Source organism: Mobula birostris, chromosome X (assembly GCF_030028105.1).
Source record: "Mobula birostris isolate sMobBir1 chromosome X, sMobBir1.hap1, whole genome shotgun sequence".
Lineage (NCBI taxonomy): Eukaryota > Metazoa > Chordata > Chondrichthyes > Myliobatiformes > Myliobatidae > Mobula > Mobula birostris.
This window is the reverse complement of record NC_092402.1, coordinates 30,218,311-30,239,762: the sequence shown is the minus strand read 5'-3', so window position 1 is coordinate 30,239,762 and position 21,452 is coordinate 30,218,311. Positions and strand designations below refer to the sequence as shown.

Genomic DNA, 21,452 nt, shown 5'->3' with positions numbered 1-21,452 from the left:
TGTTCCAAAAGAAGAAAATATAAAACGCACATCACCCCAGACTACACTAAAGTGTACCCCTGCCTAATAGGGGTCAAAAATAATGACAGTGTTACTCGCTGCAGTGTTTGCAACTGTGACTTTTCTATTGCCCGTGGTGGGTTAAGACTGTAAAAGACATATTGAGGTGAGCTTAACAGGTATCATTCGTTCATTAGTTTAGCAAACGTTATTTAAACCAGCTGGCTAGCTGCTAAGGAGCTACTCTATTGCAGACATCCCACCTCTCCTGGAAGTTCCGGGAGTCTCCCGCAAATTGATGATGCTACCTCCCTGAAATGTGTTCCTGCAGGGTGGGATGTCTGGTAATGTAATGTTGAGACTTTATAAAGCACTGGTGAGGCCTCACTTGGAGTATTGTGTGCAGTTTTGGGCCCCTTAGGAAGGATGTGCTGAAACTGGGGAGGGTTCAAAGGAAGTTCACGAAAATGATTCCAGAATTAAACAGCTTGTCATATAAAGAGTGTTTGATGGCTCTGGGCCTCTATTCACTGGAATGTAGAAGAATGAGGGGTGATCTAATTGAAACTTAATGGTGAAAGGCCTTGACAGCATGGATGTGGAGAGGATGTTTCCTATGGTGAGAGTGTCACCAGAGGACACGGCCTCAAAATAGAGGGGTTTCCTTCTAGAATGGAGATGAGGAGGAATTTCTTTAGCCAGGCAGTGATGGATCCGTGGAATTCATTGCTACAGGCTACTGTGGAGGCCAAGTCTTCATGTATATTTAAGGCAGAGGTTGTTAGATTCTTAATTGTTCAGAGCATGAAAGGATATTTGGGGGGGTGGGGGGGGGCAGGGAAGAAGGCAGGAGATTGAGAGGAAAACTGTATCAGCCATGATGACATGGTGGAGATATGCTCCTATAGCTTACGGTCTTCTATTCTTACTTCCACACAAATGCACACATCGCATTCAGGACAGAGGACCGAAGCTAGTTTTAATTAACTCACTAGCGATTTGAGATATTATGATGAAAATTGATTCTTTACATAAATATTTCACTTTCCACTCTTAAAGTGATGATTTGTACATAAGCATATTTGCATTGACCTCAACCCACTACTTAGTGGTCACTTGCAAGTTTGCTCAACAGTGCTACAAAGAAGCCATGTGATAGACCAGTTGTTTTTTTAAAATCTGATATCCAGTTTTCAGTACGTCTATTGGATTTTTTTGGATTATAATCAACAGTAGGAGTTCTGACCTCTAACATAAGTGATACTGACACCACTGTTGCAGCCCAGCATTGGAGTTTTTCTCAGAAGGGATTTAGTACAAATGACACCAAATATCTGCAACACCTTGACAATATTGACACATTTCCAGTAGACTGTGTCACAGCTATCCAAGGAACCAGTTTGGTTACTGCAGGAAATAACAGTATTCAGCAATAAAGGTTGCATACTAGTAAATGAATAAAGATTGAAAACAGGAACTCAAGTTAATTGATTCCTGATGTTTGGGACCTTGATTGAAAGTCGAATCCAGCTCATATCTTGAGCTGCTTTTTATCTGAATCATTCTGCACCAAATTATTCCATTATCTTCTGAGATATTGCAAAAAAGTTGTTTTGGAGGAGAATATTACCTTTTTCTGCCAGTTCATCCTGATTAGCAGACACCTGACTTGTGAGCTTTTCGAAGAAGATTTCCATTGTTTACATAGTGCCTTGGGAAAGTCTTGGGTTATGAAAGGCACTACATAAATGCTAAATAGCCAGGGATTTGTCATTCCCATCCATCTATAATTAACAAATGATATTAAAATACATTTTCATTTTTTATATTACTCTTCTAGGTGCTCGTATGGTCCGTGAGCTCTTTGTGATGGCTAGGGAGCATGCTCCATCTATCATCTTCATGGATGAAATTGATTCTATTGGTTCATCACGGTTGGAAGGTGGCTCTGGTGGTGACAGTGAAGTGCAGCGCACAATGTTGGAACTTCTCAATCAACTAGATGGGTTTGAAGCCACGAAGAATATTAAGGTACTGTTTAATCTTGACAAATATTAGTGTTGGAAGGCAGTGTGAAAGTCGCAAATGTCAGTTTGCAAGTGTGTTATGCAGGGTACAGAGAGGTGAGTGTCTCTTCCTCCTGTACAACAGAATTGAAATTGTATCTCAGACTGTCTCCTGTGCATCGGCCCTTGGTTGGTTACTCAGAGAAGTACATTTCTTTGTGCATATATTGGAGTCCTGGTTAAGCAGTGATTCCCAGCATTGTCTTGAAGATGAGAGCAGGACTCACTGGTTGACTATTGAGCAAGTAGAATAAATATGTGATTGGTGTTGTTGCTTTACAAAGACAAAAACAATCTTTGTGTAGATTCTGAACAAAATTTAAACTGAAAAAGGATCTAGTGCTACATTGGTAAGTAAGAACTAGAATTTGATTGTAAGCAAGGTGGAAGAACAGAAACCTGATTGGATGAGGACTAACCAATCAGGAGGGACAGACTACATGGTTATAAATACTGCTGGACTAGATGTGCCCAGGCATCATCCCTGAAGGAGATGGCAGAGTTTGTCATTGAAACATCCATTATAATTGATACTTGAATCCGTCTGGAAGCCCAAGGAGTGTTTATTCATCAAAATTTAAACTATATTATTTCTGATAACCTGTGATTCAAGCTTTTCACCTGTTTCCATGTTTGGCACAGGTAATCATGGCAACCAACAGAATTGATATCCTGGATCCTGCATTACTGCGACCAGGACGAATTGACAGGAAAATAGAATTTCCTCCTCCAAATGAAGAGGTGAGTAGAAAATTAAATCCTGTGGTTGGAAGATCTTTTGTTTAAGATGATCAGTTCAGAAAAAATCCAATAAGTATGGCATTTCTAGACTTACACCTGCAGCATTTAATCATAATACAGTGACATTCTTTGGAAATAGAGAGAAAGAGAGAAAGCAGTTTTTACAATCTGATAAGGGATGATAGGCTGACGGGGGAGGGGATAGAGTCGGTGGTTTGTGTGAATAATGCCAAGTTGAACTAAGTGGAGGAGAAGAAAGAAACAGTTATGGTGAGGTGAAAGGGGGAAAATGGAGGATGTTGAAAAGATGAAAGAACAGAGTTGGATCAGGAGAGAGAAAGGAGCAAGGAGTGCAAGTTATCTGAAATTGGAAAATTCAGTGTTCGTGCCATTAGGTTTTAGACCACCCAGGTGAAACATGAGGTACTGTTCTTGTAGTTTATATTTAGACTCACCATGACTGTGTTTCAGGAATCTGATGAGCAAGGGAAGTGAAACCAGATAACAGAGAGATGATAAGCAGATGGAGCTGGGAGGGGGAGGGAGACCCAGTTGGTTGACTGTGTGTGTGATAGGTAGATGGAAGCAGGTTGGGGAGAATATTTTTTGGAAAGATAAAACACCTTTTTCATTAATATTGGTAGTTCAATGTCTATGTTCAGAAATGGATAACACCTCCATTCAGGGCCCCAAACAGTCCTTCCAGGTGAGGCAGCACTTTACCTGTGAATCTGTTGGGGTTGTTGCTTGTATCCAGTGCTCCCGATGGGTCCCACTAATGTAGAGAAAGATGCAAAGTAAATTTGGGGACCACTTTGGAGTGGAGCACCTCCACTCCATCCGCAAAAAAGCGTAACTTTCCAATGACCAATCATTTTGGTTCCTATCCCCATTCCTGTTCTGGCATGTCAGTCCATGGCCGCCTTCTCAGAGTGGAGGAGCGACACCTCATGTTCCATCCAGGTAGCCTCCAACCTGACGGTATCAACACTGATTTCTTCTTTCAGTAATGTTTCTCCCCTCCCCTTTTCTTTCTTCTTATTCCCTGCCTTGGCCTTTTACCTCCTACCTGCCTATCACCTCTCCTTGATGTCTCTCTCTTCCACCCCACCCCACCCCACCCCACGGTCCACTCTCCTACCAAATTCTCCAGCCCTTTGCCTTTTGCAGCAATCACTTCCCAGCTTCTCCCCCCCACCCCCCTCCAACCAAACCTGGATTTACCTATCACCTTCCAGCTTGTCCTCCTTTCCCTTACCCACACCACCTTATTCTGGCATCTTCCCTCTTGCTTTCCAGACCTGATGAAGGGTCTCTGCTTAAAATGTCAACTGTTTATTCATTTCCATAGATGCTGCCTGACCTGCTGAGTTCCACCAGCATTTTGTATGTGCTGCAATATATAGTTACATGGTTTTGACATGATTTGCACATTGATTGTAAATTATAGTAGCTCAGAAAAGTCTGGTGCTATTTGTAGAAAGATAAACTGGTTAACCTTTCATCTTGAACACCCTTCATTAGACTGAAGGCTCTTTGAGCTGAAACATAAACTCTATTTCTGCTTCCATGGATACTGCCTGACCTGCTGAGTGCTTTCAGCATTTCTAGTTTTTTTAATTCCATATTTACAGCCATCTGTCTTTTTATTTTTCATTTATTGTTCAAATTAAATTCTGTGACCACATTTCTGGTTTGATTTTGGGCCGATAACATGGTAGTACACCAAAAGCAAACAAGGAAAAATTATGAATTCCATAACTGGAAAATGAAGAGATTTGTGTATGGAAGTCTTATGATTATTTTTTAGAATTATTTGATCAAAGGCTAATATTTGTTCTAGTTGCAGTTCATTACAGCATTTCAATTTTATTAAAAATTATTTCCATATTCACTTGAGCAATACAAATTCAATTCAACAGATTTCCTCTTACTAAAGGAATCAGTTAAGCATGAATGTTTTTTAAGAGAACACAGCTTGAGCTACTTTTATTTGGTAAAATTGTTTTGTTTCCTTCTCTCTTCCCTTCATTCAGGCCCGTCTTGACATTTTGAAGATACATTCTCGAAAGATGAATTTAACACGTGGCATCAATTTGCGTAAGATTGCAGAATTAATGCCAGGAGCATCGGGTGCAGAAGTAAAGGTGAATGTTATAGTAAGGTTAATTCTTCCTGTGCCACGCCTTCCTTTAAAATGTACCTTTGTACCTATATAAGTAGTGTAATGAATTAAATGCAATAATAGTCTCTTCACACCTTGTATGGAAATACCAATGCCCTGGATGGAAAATCCTACAAAAAGTAGTGGATGCAGCCCAGTCCATCATAGGTAAAGACTTCCCCATATTTGAAGACATCTACATGGAGCTCTGTTGCAGGAAAGCAGCATCCATCATCCAGTCACAAACAAAAGATAATCTGCAGATGCTGGAAATTCAAGCAACACACACAAAATGCTGGAGGAACTCAGCAGGCCAGGCAGCATCTATGGAGAAAAGTACAGTCGACGTTTCGGGCCGAGAAGGGAGAGTCACATTGCAAACAACGGAAGGCTGTGGAAGAAAGAAAAGGGTAACACCAACCTAACGGCATGAATATTGATTTCTTGAACTTCTGGTAATCCCTGCCACCTTTTCCCTCTCTCAACTCATCTCCTTGCCTGCGCATTGACTCCTGGTGCTCTTCCCCCCTTTTTCTTCCATGGCCTTCTATTCTCTCCTATTGGACGACTCCTCCTCCAGCTCTTTGTCTCTTCAATCAATTTCCCAGCTCTTTACTACACCCCTCCCCCTCCTGATTTCACCTATCACCTTGTGTTTCTCCCTCCCCCTCCCTCCTCTTGGATCTACTCCTCAGCTTTTTTCTCCAGTCCTGCCAAAGGGTCTCGGTTCAAAACGTCGACTGTACTTTTTTTCCATAGCTGCTGCCTGGACTACGGAGTTCCTCAAGCATTTCATGTGTGTTCCTCCATCATCCAGTCCCCCCACCAGCCAGGACGTACTGTCTTCTCACTGCTGCCATCAGGAAGGAGGTTCAGGAGCCTCAGGATGCACACCACCAGGTTCAGGATCAGTTATTACCCCTCAACCATAAGGCTGTTGAACCAGTGAGAATAACTGCACTCACCCCATCACTGAACTGTTCCCACAGCTTATGGACTCACTTTCAAGGACTCTTCATCTCATGTTCTTGATATTTATTGCTTATTTATTTTTTTTTTCCTTTTGTATTTACACAGTTTGTTGTCTTTTGCACATTGTTTGCCCCTCCTGTTGGGTGTGGTCTTTCACTGATTCTGTTATGTTCCTTGGATGTACTGTGTATGCCCTCAAGAAAACAAATCTCAGGGTTGTATATGGTGACATCTATGTACTTTGATAATAAATTTACTTTGAACCTTACAACAGTTAAACCTGCTGAGTAAGATATTAACATTTACATGCTTTGCACATTTCTGTTGTTCCAAACATACCTGCAGGTAATTGTGAACTGTAAAACTGATTTTAAGTGAAAATAGTTGTTCTGTTTAACAATCTGATCTTTTGTCAATTTAGAAATGCCAAAAAAATTGTGGTATTGTGCCATTTTGACACATTGTAACCATGCTAGATAAAAAGCTGTTTAAAGCTACTATCCCAGTTCTCAATTGGAAGCCTATAGGCACATCAAGTGTGTTACTTAAGTATTTTAAATGTAATTGGTATTTTTCCCTTCCTAAAATCCTTATCTAACCACTCTGCATTAAATCTTTAACATCAATCAATGTGCTGGAGGAATTTGGGCTAAGCAGCCTCTGTGGGAGGAAAAGAATTGTCGCGTTTCTACCCAAAACCTAAGACAATTTCTTTTCTCCCCTGGGTGTTGCTTGATCCACTGAGTTCCTCTGGCAGGTTGTTGCTCCAGATTCCCGCATCTGCGGTTTCTGATGTCTACTAAATTTTTAGCCCTTGGTTGTTGATCTATCTGGTAACGAAAAGAACGTCATTCTTGTTGGTCTCATCATTTTATACACCTCAATTTAATCTTGGCCAGCACAAGCTGATTAAATTTCTCTATGCAAGTAAAATTCTCTAGCGTTTTTTGTTTAAATTCAAACATGTTTCTTTTATTTGACTAGTGAAAGTGGGTGTCCTATTATCTGCCTTATTTGGGATGGGCAAAAATTACTGGCATTGGAAATATGCTGTTTGCCTGTACTCCACTGGCCATGTAGCTAAGTATGACAGATCAACAAGGCCTCAGTTAAAATTTGTGTTTCTTAATCAAACTTTTCTGAAAGAATCCATTTAATATATAGATGTTTTGATTTTGCAGGGTGTATGCACAGAAGCTGGTATGTATGCCTTGAGAGAAAGGAGAGTTCACGTTACCCAAGAAGACTTTGAAATGGCAGTGGCCAAGGTAAGATGCTGTAAAGATTGTACCAATCAAATATAATTGAGAATTCTGTAATTTTGGTTGAATGAAACAACGCATTGCACATTTGTTCCCTTTAGAATCACAAAATAATTTGAGTTGCAAATGTGTGGTATGGGATATTGGAATTGTGGCAACATGCTTGGGGAGGGCAGTGAAAGGAAGTCGAAACCTTAATGATTTGTACTGTAGCCTAATTGAACAGGAGCCCCAAACTAATCTTATGGCTGCATATATCTGCTGATGTATCCTATTTTCCCTGAAAACCTGATCTCTCTTTGAGGGAAAAAAAACTTGTTATAAAGTGTATGATTCAGAAATCCTCCCAATTTAAAATAAATTTTGAGCATCCCCTCTTTGAAATGTTTTCAGTTGATCTCACTGCCATCCCAGCCAGAAATTGTTATTGTTCACAATATCTAACTCTGAGTAACTTAAAAGCCACAAATCTTTTCTATCCAGTCATGTTTTTGTGTGCACATTTACTAGTTCTTTTAGGTAAACCAGTATAAATGGACTTATTTAGTTTTCATACGCTTTTACAGCTATTCTTCTACTTGTAAAATTGAGCTCAATTATAAAGTTAAAAAATGTGCGGGCAAGTACAGGCTATATTTCTGGAATTCAAAATGCCTGTTCATCATTCCTGCAGCATATTTAATTGAATAATCTATTTTCTGCTTTTCTAAATCTATTTGCATATTTTTCTATATGGTGACTTGAGCTTTCCAGCTTTTCAGTACATTGCATTCATTTGTACTGGCTTCATTCCATGCGTGTTGACTTGATATTACACTCCTGTCTTTTACTTGCCACTGCAACTGATCTGGAGATATTTCTGATACTTCCTTGGAATCTGACTGGCACACATTCTAACATAAAAGGGTGACTTTGATTACTGGCATGTCGCAACTTGGTGTCCACGTTCCTATTCAGCAAAATAGATCCTGGTCTCTGCCTGAAATGTCGAATGTACCTCTTTCTAGAGATGCTGCCTGGCCTGCCTTGTTCACCGGCAACTTTGATGTGTGTTGCTTGAATTTCCAGCATCTGCAGAATTCCTCGTGTTTGCGATCCAAAACTTTCATCTAATCTCATTTTTCTGTTGGTATTTCCAATAAAAGAACAACTGTTCTGGTCTGTTTTTGGCACTTGAGGGATCTCTGTTAAACTTTCAGTCACTTAATTATTCACTGCTCTTTGCAATAATCCTGTTTACCAGCATTATCCTTTCATTGCAGGTAATGCAAAAGGACAGCGAGAAGAACATGTCTATCAAAAAGCTTTGGAAGTAACTGCATGCAGTGAAGCTGGTTGATATGAGACTTGGCTATTTGAAACTGTCAAGTTATTCAAGATTTGTCTTTAATAAATGCCATAAAACTAGAAATTTGTTGATGGTTAATTTAGCAGCTGTAAAATATGAAAATACTTCTTTCCATGAACTCCATCGAGTGTTAATCTGGTAAAGGTATTTTTGCATGTTTTAAAAATCTTAGTTTAATCTGTCAAGACAATGCAGTTGGTAATTCCCAGAGGTCTTGCGCCAACTTTGCTCATGATCCAAAAAAAAACTATCTGGCTAGAGTAAAGCTATTTGCATTTATTGACTGATCAAACCAAGAAATGGGTTAGAGTTGTGGGAGATACAACATGGAAAGAGGCTGTTTGGTACATTAAAGATCCTGCTGAGAAGCACCAGTTTTTACACTAATTCTGCTGTATTTTCCCCAACATTCTTATCACCATATGCACATGCTCCTTGTTTGTTAGAGGTAATCTCTTGTTGTTGAGTCTGACTCTTCATGACCTCATGGACCATAGAGTTTTCATGGCAAGATACAGAAGTAGACTGCCAGGCCTTTCTTCTGCACAGATGCTGCTGCTGCCCAGGGTGGGACCTGGGACCATCTGCCTTTAAGTCCAGTGCTGATTCCACTACACCACCAGCCAGCCCAGAGGTAATTTACAGCGGGCCAACTAAACTGATCAACCTGCACATTTTTGGGATGTGAAAGGGAACCAGAAGACACCTATGTGGTTACAGGCAGAATGTGCAAACTCCACACAAAGCATCAGAGGTGAAGACAGTTCCAGTTGCTGGCACTGAGGCAGGATTCCACCAGATGCACCATTTCTTGGTCATAGTGGGAGAATCCTTGCAGAACTGAATTGTGCATTTTACCCAATTCAGCCATCTTGCCCCCTCCCTCCACCACCTAAAACATGAAAAATAAACAAATTAATTTTACTACTATCTTTATTTTTTATTTTCTACGCAAAACTTCGACAGCAAATTGGTACAGGTGTAATCCGCATTAGTTCTGGTACAAATGTTCTCCCAAATGGAATAAATACCAAACTACAACGTAAATATGGTTAATCTTTTTGTATCTGCTGAGCAGTGTTTTTAAAAAAATAGCCTGATATTTGCCATTGGAACACTGAATTCCTATAAGCCAGTAAAACACTGTACTGTAATTTCTTTATACCTGCTGTCCACTAAAGGCTACAAAGCTCCCAAGCATTGAATTGCTGAGTGCAATCCATCAACTAGAGTTCCACTAGTGCTTCCCTAAAACTGCTGCATAAGAAGACAGTTGAAACATCAGAATGTGGCTACTTTGACCATATTTGCTTTGAAGAACTTTGGAAAATGGAACACAGCTGAACCACCTCCAGTTCCAAAGCTGCAATTTTTAAACTGAATCAGTATTTCACCTTGACCCCAGTACCTAATTAATACAGGCATTCTCAGCAGAAATAGTGTGTACCTTGGTCCTATATACCACTGCATTGAATACAAAAGCATATAAATATTTAAGATCTGTAAATATAGACACTTAAAGCTTCACTTAACAATTGTTGCACTAATCAGCTGCATGTTATGTACAACAGGAAGAATGTCTCATTAATCACCCTTTTCCACATTGAAATGTGGAGAATATAATATTGATCCCAGTGTCAAATTTTTGTGCTGTAATTCAATTAACTGCACTTCAACATTAAGCCTGTTGAAGACCTCACTATTCCAATTTGATGAAAAATTTCTAATGGTTTTTTGTATTCAGTCACACTAACCAATATGGCTACCTTTTATTGAATGATTGACAAGATCTTAATGAAATGTCTAGTTTAGTGGTAAAATAGCATACATAATTTCAATTTTAGTTTGATTAAATATTGAATCTTAGTTATAGAAACAGGCTCTTCAGCCCACATCAACCATCAAGTACCTAGTTACACTGATCCTACACTAATTGCGTTTTATTCTTCCCACATTCTCATTAATGTTCTCAATTCTACCACACCAAGGGCAATTTAGTGGCAAATTAACCTACCATGCCATTTCTTTAGGATGTGGAAGGAAACCAAAATACATGGGGAGACCCACATGGTCACAGAGAGAACATGCAAACTCCAGACAGGTGGCACCAGAGCTCAGCATTGAATCAGGGTTGCAGGAACTACTGCTTATAATAGCTTCTGTTTGAAACTCTGAAGTACTGTGATAGATTCAATTAGTATCCTTGGTGGTGGGAAAGTAAGTGATATTATCTGAGTTGGCAGGATGGTGGGGTGGGGGAAGAGAGAAGAACGTGGGTGGGTGTGTTCCAAGAAGGAACCAGTACTCCAAAGAGCAGCAGCTGCCATGCCCTGTCTTTTTAAATTGCCCAAGTTATTTGGTGAGGGTGAAATGAATAGTGTGAACGTCCCCAGAAAAGGTTTATTACGGAAAATAATTACTTTGCTCATTGGGACATAGTTCCAAGGAACCATATCACAGAACTTGCAAATAAGGCATGCTTTTACTGGAAGTTCCTATTGAATATATTGAATTTCACCAAAGATGGAAACAGTCCAAGTAATTTAAGCTCAGCTTTCAGAGATATGGGGAAATGAGACTGACTGGAGTGCTCTACAAGGAGTTTGCATGGAGTCAATGGACCAAACACCCAGCTGTACTTTGAAGGTTTATTATCTATGAAATTAGCCAATAGTGTTTGTGAGGTTTATGTGGGTCATAGGCTATGTGTGAAGTGTAGATTATGATTAATTATGTTTGTGTAATTCTGGTACACTTAAGAGACAAAGCCTCCTGCTACAGCTAATGCCTTTATCACATAACCATCTAAGTTACCACAATCTCACAAAAGCAATTTCCTTGTACTTCAAAACCCATGCTAAACTACTCCACACTCACACAGTAAACCTTTAGAGCTAAAGCTTTACAAAAATCTAATTCAGATTAAATGTTTAAATTTGCACTTAGCAATTTTAATTAAAAATGCGATTTCTAAAATATTCACCTCTGTACCCTTAAGCTTTAGCTTCCTGAAATCATTTTTTATTACAAAAAGCAACTCTGCAACGCTATTGGAAAGCAACATTTTTTCCCTAAATTAAACTAATGAAATTAATACAAATATAAAATTGGATCTTAATTCCATTTTTAATGGAACATTCTTCATTATTCCTGTTCAGATCATTTGGACCCACCTCTTTGCAGAGTTGTATTAAGTTGTACCAGGGAATAGAACCTATGTTTCGTTGCAGGTTCTCTATAATAAAGTAGGTGCTCCATTATTTGAGCTTCTGTGCTTTGGTTAGTGCATTTTAACTATTATTTTCCATATGGCTCTGATATGACCAACTTTATTTTGATTATTCTTTGCATAAAACGACATGAATTTGAAATTGAGTTGCAGAATCTAAAATAGAGTTAAATGTTCATTACAATTCAGTTACTATAGTGTTTGCACTTCCACCGACACTGGCAGCATGCTCGAGCATTTCTTGGGTTTAAAATCTATTCTCGTAAATTGTCATTTCAAAGAACCAATTGCACTGGTTTGACTTTTTCAAGAAAATTGAGTTTGAACACCAACAAAACAGTGGTTTTAAATAATTAAACACTTAAACAACCTAAGAATAGCTCATGGCATTATGTAACTGTTTTGAACTTAATTATCATTTTGATATCAACTACGTGCACACAAACATTGATTTCAGAAGAAACTTTTCTGTTAGCTTGAACGAATGGCATTCTCTGAATGACAAATCCCTTCAGGAATTTTTCAAGAGAGTAAGCAAGTCTTGAAGTACAGTCAAATGATAAAACATGTTTAAATGATAATTATGCAAGGTTCAAACTATCCAAAATCCACGTATCCCAGACAATTCTAATAAATACAGTTTACCTTGACTTCAAAATATTCACACCAGTATTTAATTTAATATTACTAACTCAAATTTATCCTCCTGCATTATTCCCCTTCTGCAACCAGTGTTTTGGGTTGTATTCAAACTATTTTCACAAACTATTCTTACTTTTTTAATTGTAACACCATTGTGAAGCATACTGACAGAAATGTCCTTGCAAGAAACCAGTTAACCAAATAAGGCACAACAGCATACAGCTCTAGAAACTGAAGTACAAGGAAAAGCAATGCAGTTTGGATTGTCACTGCACTGCAGGGAGACAAACTGGGTAAATGTTCATCTTTATCACTAATCTGATAAGACCAGTGGTCCATGTAATAGGATACATATACTCTTTGGCCAGAGATCGAAATAATCCCTCAAACATAACTGTTGTCACCTTGGCTTGAAGCTATAATATTCAGATCCAATTCCAGTTTGCTAATCTATCCTTCAAAAGGCCAAATTGATTAAAGTCAAGAGGATTCGAACTCTACAGAGACTGACAGTGCTTGGTCCAATCGTATGTTCCCATAATACTCAGAAAACAAAGTATTCTGCCAACTCCAACTTCAAACTTTGAAATGTTTTAAATGGGGAAACAACACCGTAACCCAGAAATTACAACGAATTTAAGTGCAAATTGCATTGATACACCTAGAATGCAAGATTTCTATGCATAACTAATTAAAACTATGATTGATTGCAAGTGCCAATGAGCCTTACAACAAAATGTGGTTTTTATCCTTATGATGCTGTAGCCAGAACTCATGTTCTTTTAGGTCTAAAACACCCTTCAATATCCCAGGGGATCCTGTTCTTTTGGTTTACTATGTATTCACTTTGGAAGGGGGTTACATTACAAGTCACTTAGATTGTGCATTTTTTTTAAAGCGGTAAGAGATGTATAAACCTCAAGGCAGATTTGCACTATGGACTTTCAGACAAATTAACTGTTTATAAGTAATCAAAGATTGGGTGAACCATCCTTGAATTGGTAAACAATAGTTGTACATAAAAATTTATTTCTGCCAGTGGTAGCAGCTCTCTGAATCACCACTGCAGGAAAAGGGAGTGGATTTTGCACTAAAATATTGTTTATCTTTTCTTTTTGTAAGTGGTAAAATTTTATAAAAATAGTTCCAGAATGTCCCTGGTAAAGAGCGGTTTCTTTGCTAGTTACTCAACCAGGCTGTTCTCAGATGTCAAAAAAGCAGTGCAAGTTATCACTTATGAGTGTTAAGCTCCAGTTCTTTGGAAGGGAGGCACTATGGCATCTAAGTAAAACGTATTCCCAGTACTTGTTCCAGTTCTTGTCTGCGCTGCTGAACCTGTACAGAAACAAAAAGATTACATTTTTAATGCTGTGTGCCTGATTTGATACTGCATTGGTTGATTTTTTTTTTCTTGTTGCTGCTTCAACTATCTGTCCCCTGCCATACCAGCTAAAATCTTTGAAGTTGTGACAATGAGAAACCAGTCTGGGCACATTTCCTGCACTGTCTGATTCCCTAGAAGAACACCTTTTTCCAAATAATGGAGGGGGAAGTTGGGGATGTTATTACATAAACATTTTGCGCTTGTAACCTAGTGTCTTTAAGGATTTTCCCCATTTTATAAGTTAGGTAATATGGTTCTGGGCAACTTGTCCACTCCCAGTTCTTTGCCACCAAGTTTCATACAGCTAAATCTTGATGAATGACTACCAACAGGATGAATGGAGAAAAACTGAAAGGTGATTGTGCTTGTGATGCGTTAGTGAATTAACTTGGGTCTTTATAACAGTACAGCATATATCCTGTTAACTGAACAGGTCATCTGCAAAGTACCATGGTTGTGCGTTACACTTACTGCTGAGAATATTGTAACATTAATAAGCAAACAAGCTGCCATTTCATAAGAAATGCACAGTTAGTAGACATCCCATTCTTTCCATCCCTAGGAGCCTATATTAAGGTCATTAACAGGTTCCCAGTAATGGAATCAATAGCACAGCTGGCTGCTTTATTCTTATAAAAGAGTTGGATTCATGGACTTGAATGGAAAAACTCCTGGAATAAATTAGTGTGAGCTCTGAAGTGCATCCAGTCCCCAGATACTCCTAATTGGGGGTTTTGTGGCTCAAATTTATGAAGGTCATCTATAAAGGTCTCAATACTTACTGTTCACACACAAAAATCACATAAAAAATAATTTGGAGTGACACTGCCTTTATTAGCAGGTTCCACTTCACTGCATACTGAATAAACTACCACACCTAGCCGCACCTTAACTACATCTAAACCAACAAAGTTAGAAACACAAAGCCTACAGCACAATACAGGCCCTTCGGACCACAAAGCTGTGCCGAATATGTCCTTACCTTAGAAATTACCTAGGGTTATCCATAGCCCTTTATATTTCTAAGCTCCATCTACTTATCCAGCAGTCTCTTAAACAACCTTATCGTATCTGCCTTCACCACCGTTGCCAGCAGCCCATCCCACACACTCACCACTCTATGTGAAAGAAAAAAAACTTACCCCTGACATCTCCTCTGTACCTACTTCCAAGCACCTTAAAACTGTGCCCTCTAGTGTTAGCCATTTCAGCCCTGGGAAAAAGCCTCTGACTATCCACACGATCAATGCCTCTCATCATCTTATACACCTCTATCAGATCATCTCTCATCCTCCATTGCTCCAAGGAGAAAAGGCTGAGTTTACTCAAACTATTCTCATAAGGCATGCTCCCCAATCCAGGCAGCATCCTTGTAAATCTCCCCTGCACCCTTTCTATGGTTTCCACATCCTTTCTGTAGTGAGGCGACCAGAACTGAGCACAGTACTCCAAGTGGGGTCTGACCAGGGTCCTATATAGCTGCAACATTACCTCTTGGCTCCTAAACTCAATCCCAAGACTGATGAAGGCCAATACACCGTATGCCTTCTTAACCACAGAGTCAACCTGCGCAGCAGCTTTGAATGTCCTATGGACTCTGACCCCAAGATCCCTCTGATCCTCTACACTGCCAAGAGTATTGCCATTAATACTATATTCTGCCATCATATTTGACCTACCAAAATGAACCACCTCACACTTGACTGGGTTGAACTCCATCTGCCACTTCTCAGCCCAGTTTTACATCCTATCGATGTCCTGCTGTAACCTCTGACAGCCCTCTACACTATCCATAACAACCCCAACCTTTGTGTCATCAGCAAATTTACTAACCCATCCCTCCACTTCCTCATCCAGGTAATTTATAAAAATCACAAAGAGAAGGGATCCCAGAACAGATCCCCGAGGCACACCACTGGTCACCAACCTCCATGCAGAATATGACCCATCTACAACCACTCTTTGCCTTCAGTGGGCAAGCCAGTTCTGGATCCAGAAAGCAATATCCCCTTGGATCCCATGCCTACTTCATGGGGTACCTTATCAAATGCCTTGCTGAAATCCATATACACTACATCTACTGCTCTACCATCAATGTGTTTAGTCACATCTTCAAAAAATTCACTCAGGCTCGTAAGGCCCGACCTGCCTTTGACAAAGCCATGCTGGCTATTCCTAATCATATTATGTCTCTCCAAATATTCATAAATCCTTCCTCTAAAGATCTTCTCCATCAACTTACCAAACACTGAAGCAAGACTCACTGGTCTATAATTTCCAGGGCTATCTCTACTCCCTTTCTTGAATAAGGGAACAACATCCGCAACCTTCCAATCCTCCGGAACCTCTCCGGTCCCCATTGATGCAAAGATCATCGCCAGAGGCTCAGCAATCTCCTCCCTCGCCTCCCGCAGTAGTCTGGGGTACATCTCGTCTGGTCTCGGTGACTTATCCAACTTGATGCTTTTCAAAAGCTCCAGCACATACTCTTTCTTAATATCTATATGCTCAAGCTTTTCAATGCGCTACAAGTCATCACTACAATCGCCAAGATCTTTCTCCATAGTGAAAACTGAGGCAAAATCCTCCGTCTCCGCCGCATCTGCTCTCAGGATGAGGCTTTTCATTCCAGGACTAGGGAGATGTCCTCCTTTTTTAAAGAAAGGGGCTTCCCTTCCTCCACCATCAACTCTGCTCTCAAACGCATCTCCCCCATTTCACGCACATCTGCTCTCACTCCATCCTCCCGCCACTCCACTAGGAATAGGGTTCCCCTGGTCCTCACCTACCACCCCACCAGCCTCTGGGTCCAACATATTATTCTCCGTAACTTCCGCCACCTCCAACGGGATCCCACCACTAAGCACATCTTTCCCTCCCCCCCCCCCCCGCAACTCCCTTGTCCATTCGTCCCCCCCATCCCTCCCCACTGATCTCCCTCCTGGCACTTATCCTTGTAAACGGAACAAGTGCTACACATGCCCTTACACTTCCTCCCTTACCACCATTCAGGGCCCCAGACAGTCCTTCCAGGTGAGGCAACACTTCACCTGTGAGTCGGCTGGGGTGATATACTGCGTCCGGTGCTCCTGATGTGGCCTTTTATATATTGGCGAGACCCCGACGCAGACTGGGAGACTGCTTTGCTGAACACCTACGCTCTGTCCGCCAGAGAAAGCAGGATCTCCCAGTGGCCACACATTTTAATTCCACATCCCATTCCCATTCTGACATATCTATCCACGGCCTCCTCTACTGTAAAGATGAAGCCACACTCAGGTTAGAGGAACAACACCTTATATTCCAACCTAATGGCATGAACATTAACTTCCGCTAATGCCCCACCTCCCCCTCGTACCCCATCCGTTATTTATACACACACATTCTTTTTCCCTCTCTCCTTTTTCTACCTCTGTCCCCCTCACTATACCCTTTGCCCATCCTCTGGGTCCCCCCCTCCCCCTTGTCTTTCTCCCCAGACCTCCTGACCCATGATCCTCTCATATCCCCTTTGCCAATCACCTGTCCAGCTCTTGGCTCCATCCCTCCCCCTCCTGTCTTCTCCTATCATTTTGGATCTCCCCCCTCCCCCTCCCACTTTCAAATCTCTTACTAACTCTTCCTTCAGTTAGTCCTGACGAAGGGTCTTGGCCTGAAACGTCGACTGTACCTCTTCCTAGAGATGCTGCCTGGCCTGCTGCATTCACCAGCAACTTTGATGTGTGTTGCTTGAATTTCCAGCATCTGCAGAATTCCTGTTGTTTGCCTTTTATTCATTAAGTACCTCTGCTATCTCCTCTGGTTCCATACACACTTTTCCACTGTCACACTTGATTGGTCCTATTCTCTCACATCTTATCCCCTTGATCTTCACATACTTGTAGAATGCCTTGTGGTTTTCCTTAATCCTGTCCGCCAAGGTCTTCTCATGGCCCCTTCTGGCTCTCCTAATTTCTTTCTTAAACTCCTTCCTGCTAGCCTTATAATCTTCTAGATCTCTATCATCACCTAGTTTTTGAACCTTGGTAGGCTTTTCTTCTTGACTAGATTTACAACAGCCTTTGTACACCATGGTTCCTGTACCCTACCATCCTTTCCCTGTCTCATTGGAACATACCTATCCAGAACTCCACACAAATATCCCCTGAACATTTGCCACATTTCTGCTGTAGGTTTCCTTGAGAACATCTGTTCCCAATTTATGCTTCCAAGTTCCAGCCTGCTAGCTTCATATTTCCCCTTACTCCAATTAAACGCTTTCCTAACTTGTCTGTGCCGATCCCTCTCCAATGCTATGGTAAAGGAGATAGAATTGTGATCACCGTCTCCAAAGTTATCCAAGTTTGCATTTCTGGACAACCTCAGAAAGAAAGTGAAGCATTACGTTTGAAATAAGGAAAGGGACAAAAGCATTATGCAGAGTAGTATTTAAAGCTGGCTTTCTCATCTTTGCAAGCTGGATCTGTACATGGGAGCGCTTGGAAGTGAGACATAGACAATGATATTTGGATCTCATTTTATGCTATAATCATTGTAACTGTACTCAGATCGGGGCAGGTATACAAGTGCTATGAATGGGGTAAGCAGGGCATTTCTAGCTTGAGCAACCAATCAGGTAAATTAGAAGCAAATGATAAATCAAAGTCATTGAGTTGTACAGCAAAGAAGCCGGCCCTTATCATACTTGCCCATTAACACCATTGTTTGCCCGCATTAGTTTTGTATTCTGTTATGCCTTGTCTAGATATCTTTAAATATAGTTATTATATCCAATTCCACCACCTCCCTCTGGTGGCACCTTCCACATATCAATTGTATTTGTGTGACAAGGAAACTGACTTGGATTATTGAAGAGGGTGGGACCACTCAAGGATAAAGAGGGAACATTTGCTTGGATGCAAAGGGCCTTGACTAATATCTGTCTCCTCTCTAGCCATAGGCGAGGTCCCGGAAGAGTGATGAGTAGTTAATGTTGTTCCATTGTTCAAGAAGGGTACCAGGGATAATCCTGGAAACTACAGACTGGTGAGTCTCACATCTGGTAGGGAAGTTTCTGGACAGAAGTTTTAGGGATAGGATTTATGAACATTTTAAGAACTATGGCCTAATTAGGGACAGCCAGCATGGCTTTGTGCAGGAAAGTCGTGTCTTACTAACTTGAGTGAGTTTTTTGACGATTAATGAAGGTAAATATGTGGCTGTCATTACATGAATTTTAGTAAGGCGTTTGACAAGGTTCCTCATGGGAGGTTCATGCAAATTAAGATGCATGGGATCAATGCTGAATTGGCCATTTGGATTCAGAAATGGCATGTACATAGAAAACAGAGGCTGGTGGTCAATGGGACTAATTCTAGCTGGAGGACTGTGATTAGTGGTAACCTCTGTTGTTTGTGATGTATTTCAATAACCTGGATTAAATGTAGATGGGGGGGGGGTTAGTAAATTTGCAGATGATATCAAGATTGGTGGATTGCGGACAACATAGATCAGTTGCAGATATGGGCAGAGAAGTGGCAGATGGAGTTTAAACTCGTCCAAATGTGAAGTATTGCACCTAAGTAGGTCAAATGTAAACAGACAATTCACTGTCAAGGGCAAGACCCTAACAGTGTTGATGAGGAGGGGGATCTTGGGGTCCAATTTCATAGCTTGCTGAAAGTGACTACACAAGTTGATAGGGTGATTAAGAAGGCATATGGCATATATTAGTCTTTATTAGTTGAGACATTGAGTTCAAAAGTCAGGAAGTTACGTTGCAGCTTCATAAAACTAATTAGGCTGCATCTGGAGTATTGCATACAATTCTGGTCACCCTATTGTAGGAAGGATGTCAAGGCTTTGAAGAAGGTGCAGAAGAGGTTTACCAGGATGTGCTATAATGATATGTTGGACAAACCTGGGTTGTTTGCTCTGGAGCAGTGGAGACTGAGGGGAGAGCTGATTGAGGTTTATAAGATTATGAGAGGCATAGATAGAGTAGACAGGGAGTATCTTTCCCCCAGGGTTGAAATGTCTAATACCAGAGGGCATGCATTGAAGGCGAGGGGAGTAATTTCAAATGAGATGTGAGAGGCAAGTTTGTTGATTTAAAAAAAAGTGATGAGTGCCTGGAATGCACTGCTTGGGGTGGTGGTAGAGGCAGATACTGTACATTAGGAATTTTAAAGAGACATTTAGATATTTTCCTCACATTCATGTGCTTAGAGAGATATGGACATTGTGTAGAGAGAGGGGATTAGTTTAGTTGGCCATTTGATTAGTAATTTATTTGGTTCAGCACAACATTGTGGGCCGAAAAGCCTGTTCCCATGCTACATGGTCTCATTTTTTCTTTATAATATTGCTGTTCCCTAACTTTCAAGACTACCTGAACCATGACCGGAGATTTAGCATTCTGGTCCTCACAGGAGCCAAGTGAGCTTGGTTCCTATCTATGATGACCTCTCACGAAGAAAGATATTTGTCCCATCATGTTAATACATTTTCTCATCCTTCAGTAACTGCCTAACTGCAAAATGTCCTAATTTCTTTCACTGTCATCTCAGATTTGCAACAGCAATATTCACCTTTTCTCCTCTCCATTGTCTATTTTTGCCTTTTTTTTTTTTGGCGATCCTGAGTGCTTGTAAAATCTTACTCATGGAACTGTAAAGTTACTATTAAACCAGAACCCATGAGTTAAGGTACCATGTATGGAAAGGAATGGAAAGCGAATGTAACCATAAAAGTATTAAACCTCACTGTGTGCCACGAAGAAAAAAAGGCAATGACAGTTGTACAAAAATTATTGGCTGTACCTTTGAAAAGATGAATCTTCCAACTCCTTCCTGTGTCCAAGGTTGATAGTAAAACTCAGCCCTTCTCTCTTCCTCTGGGTTCCCAATGACATCAGTCATAATCTGCATTTGGTACAGAGGAACATTAAAGAATACTAATAGATCAAGCGTAAATTTTAAACTATTACTGTGTGATTGAGCTGGAATTGTGTTTATGAGGGCAAATACAATACTTAAAATATTGTTTTTGCCCTCTCAGATTTGAACAAGGTTCTGGACTGAAGTGCCCTTCCCTCTGGTGGGCCCAAACCCAAGTCCCAAATCCAGTTTACATACACCATATTTGAAATTTATGGTGTACAGGTTTTTCAATGTCTTCCAGTTTGTACCATAATCTGCTCAGAGCAGGAATTATGAGAAGCGACTGGTTGTTTTGTTTTTTTTTTCCAACTTTGAGGTATGTTTACTGAGAACATGGGAGTTCCTTCCCAAAATTCCAACCTAGATAATGTTGAAAATAAATTGAATTAAACGGACAACTAACTCCTGTGGAGAAAGAAAAGCCCAAGAAGTTTTTGATAACAGCTTCAAAATTCCTCACTGAAGTGCAAGGTTCCTATTGGGAAGGAAACCTTGAATTAGTTAATACTCCATCCATAATATTAGCTCCATGATGTAACGGTGATGTTCAAAACACACGGGGTTAATTCCTCTGCTAAAATAGTGCTGCATACATATGCCCCATTGTTGCCAACACAACCAGGATGCCTGTTTGAGAAGTGCCACAACAACAATCACTCACTCTATATCAGTAAACCTGGAGAGTTCATTGTTGACTTCAGGAAGGGAGAGGGAGGGTGAACAT

At 40.4% G+C, this 21,452-nt stretch overlaps 2 protein-coding genes across 4 annotated transcripts in view; one reads left to right on the top strand and one right to left on the bottom strand.

Moving 5' to 3' along the window:
- The window catches only part of psmc5 (proteasome 26S subunit, ATPase 5), a 37,319-nt gene extending 28,703 nt beyond the window's left edge, over positions 1–8,616 (top strand). For both annotated transcript variants that reach the window (XM_072249018.1, XM_072249019.1), the window contains exons 9-13: positions 1,841–2,031; positions 2,709–2,807; positions 4,844–4,954; positions 7,125–7,211; positions 8,468–8,616. In XM_072249018.1, coding sequence (XP_072105119.1) covers positions 1,841–2,031; positions 2,709–2,807; positions 4,844–4,954; positions 7,125–7,211; positions 8,468–8,521 — 542 coding nt within the window. In that variant the 3' untranslated portion in view covers positions 8,522–8,616. The remainder of the gene's footprint in view (positions 1–1,840; positions 2,032–2,708; positions 2,808–4,843; positions 4,955–7,124; positions 7,212–8,467) is intronic.
- Positions 8,617–9,468: 852 nt separating this feature from the next.
- Positions 9,469–21,452, bottom strand: part of smarcd2 (SWI/SNF related BAF chromatin remodeling complex subunit D2) — a 46,851-nt gene continuing 34,867 nt past the window's right edge. For both annotated transcript variants that reach the window (XM_072249017.1, XM_072249015.1), the window contains 2 exons: positions 20,609–20,710; positions 9,469–13,759 (listed from right to left, as the gene is read on the bottom strand). In XM_072249017.1, the coding sequence (XP_072105118.1) occupies positions 13,706–13,759; positions 20,609–20,710 (156 nt within the window). In that variant the 3' untranslated portion in view covers positions 9,469–13,705. The remainder of the gene's footprint in view (positions 13,760–20,608; positions 20,711–21,452) is intronic.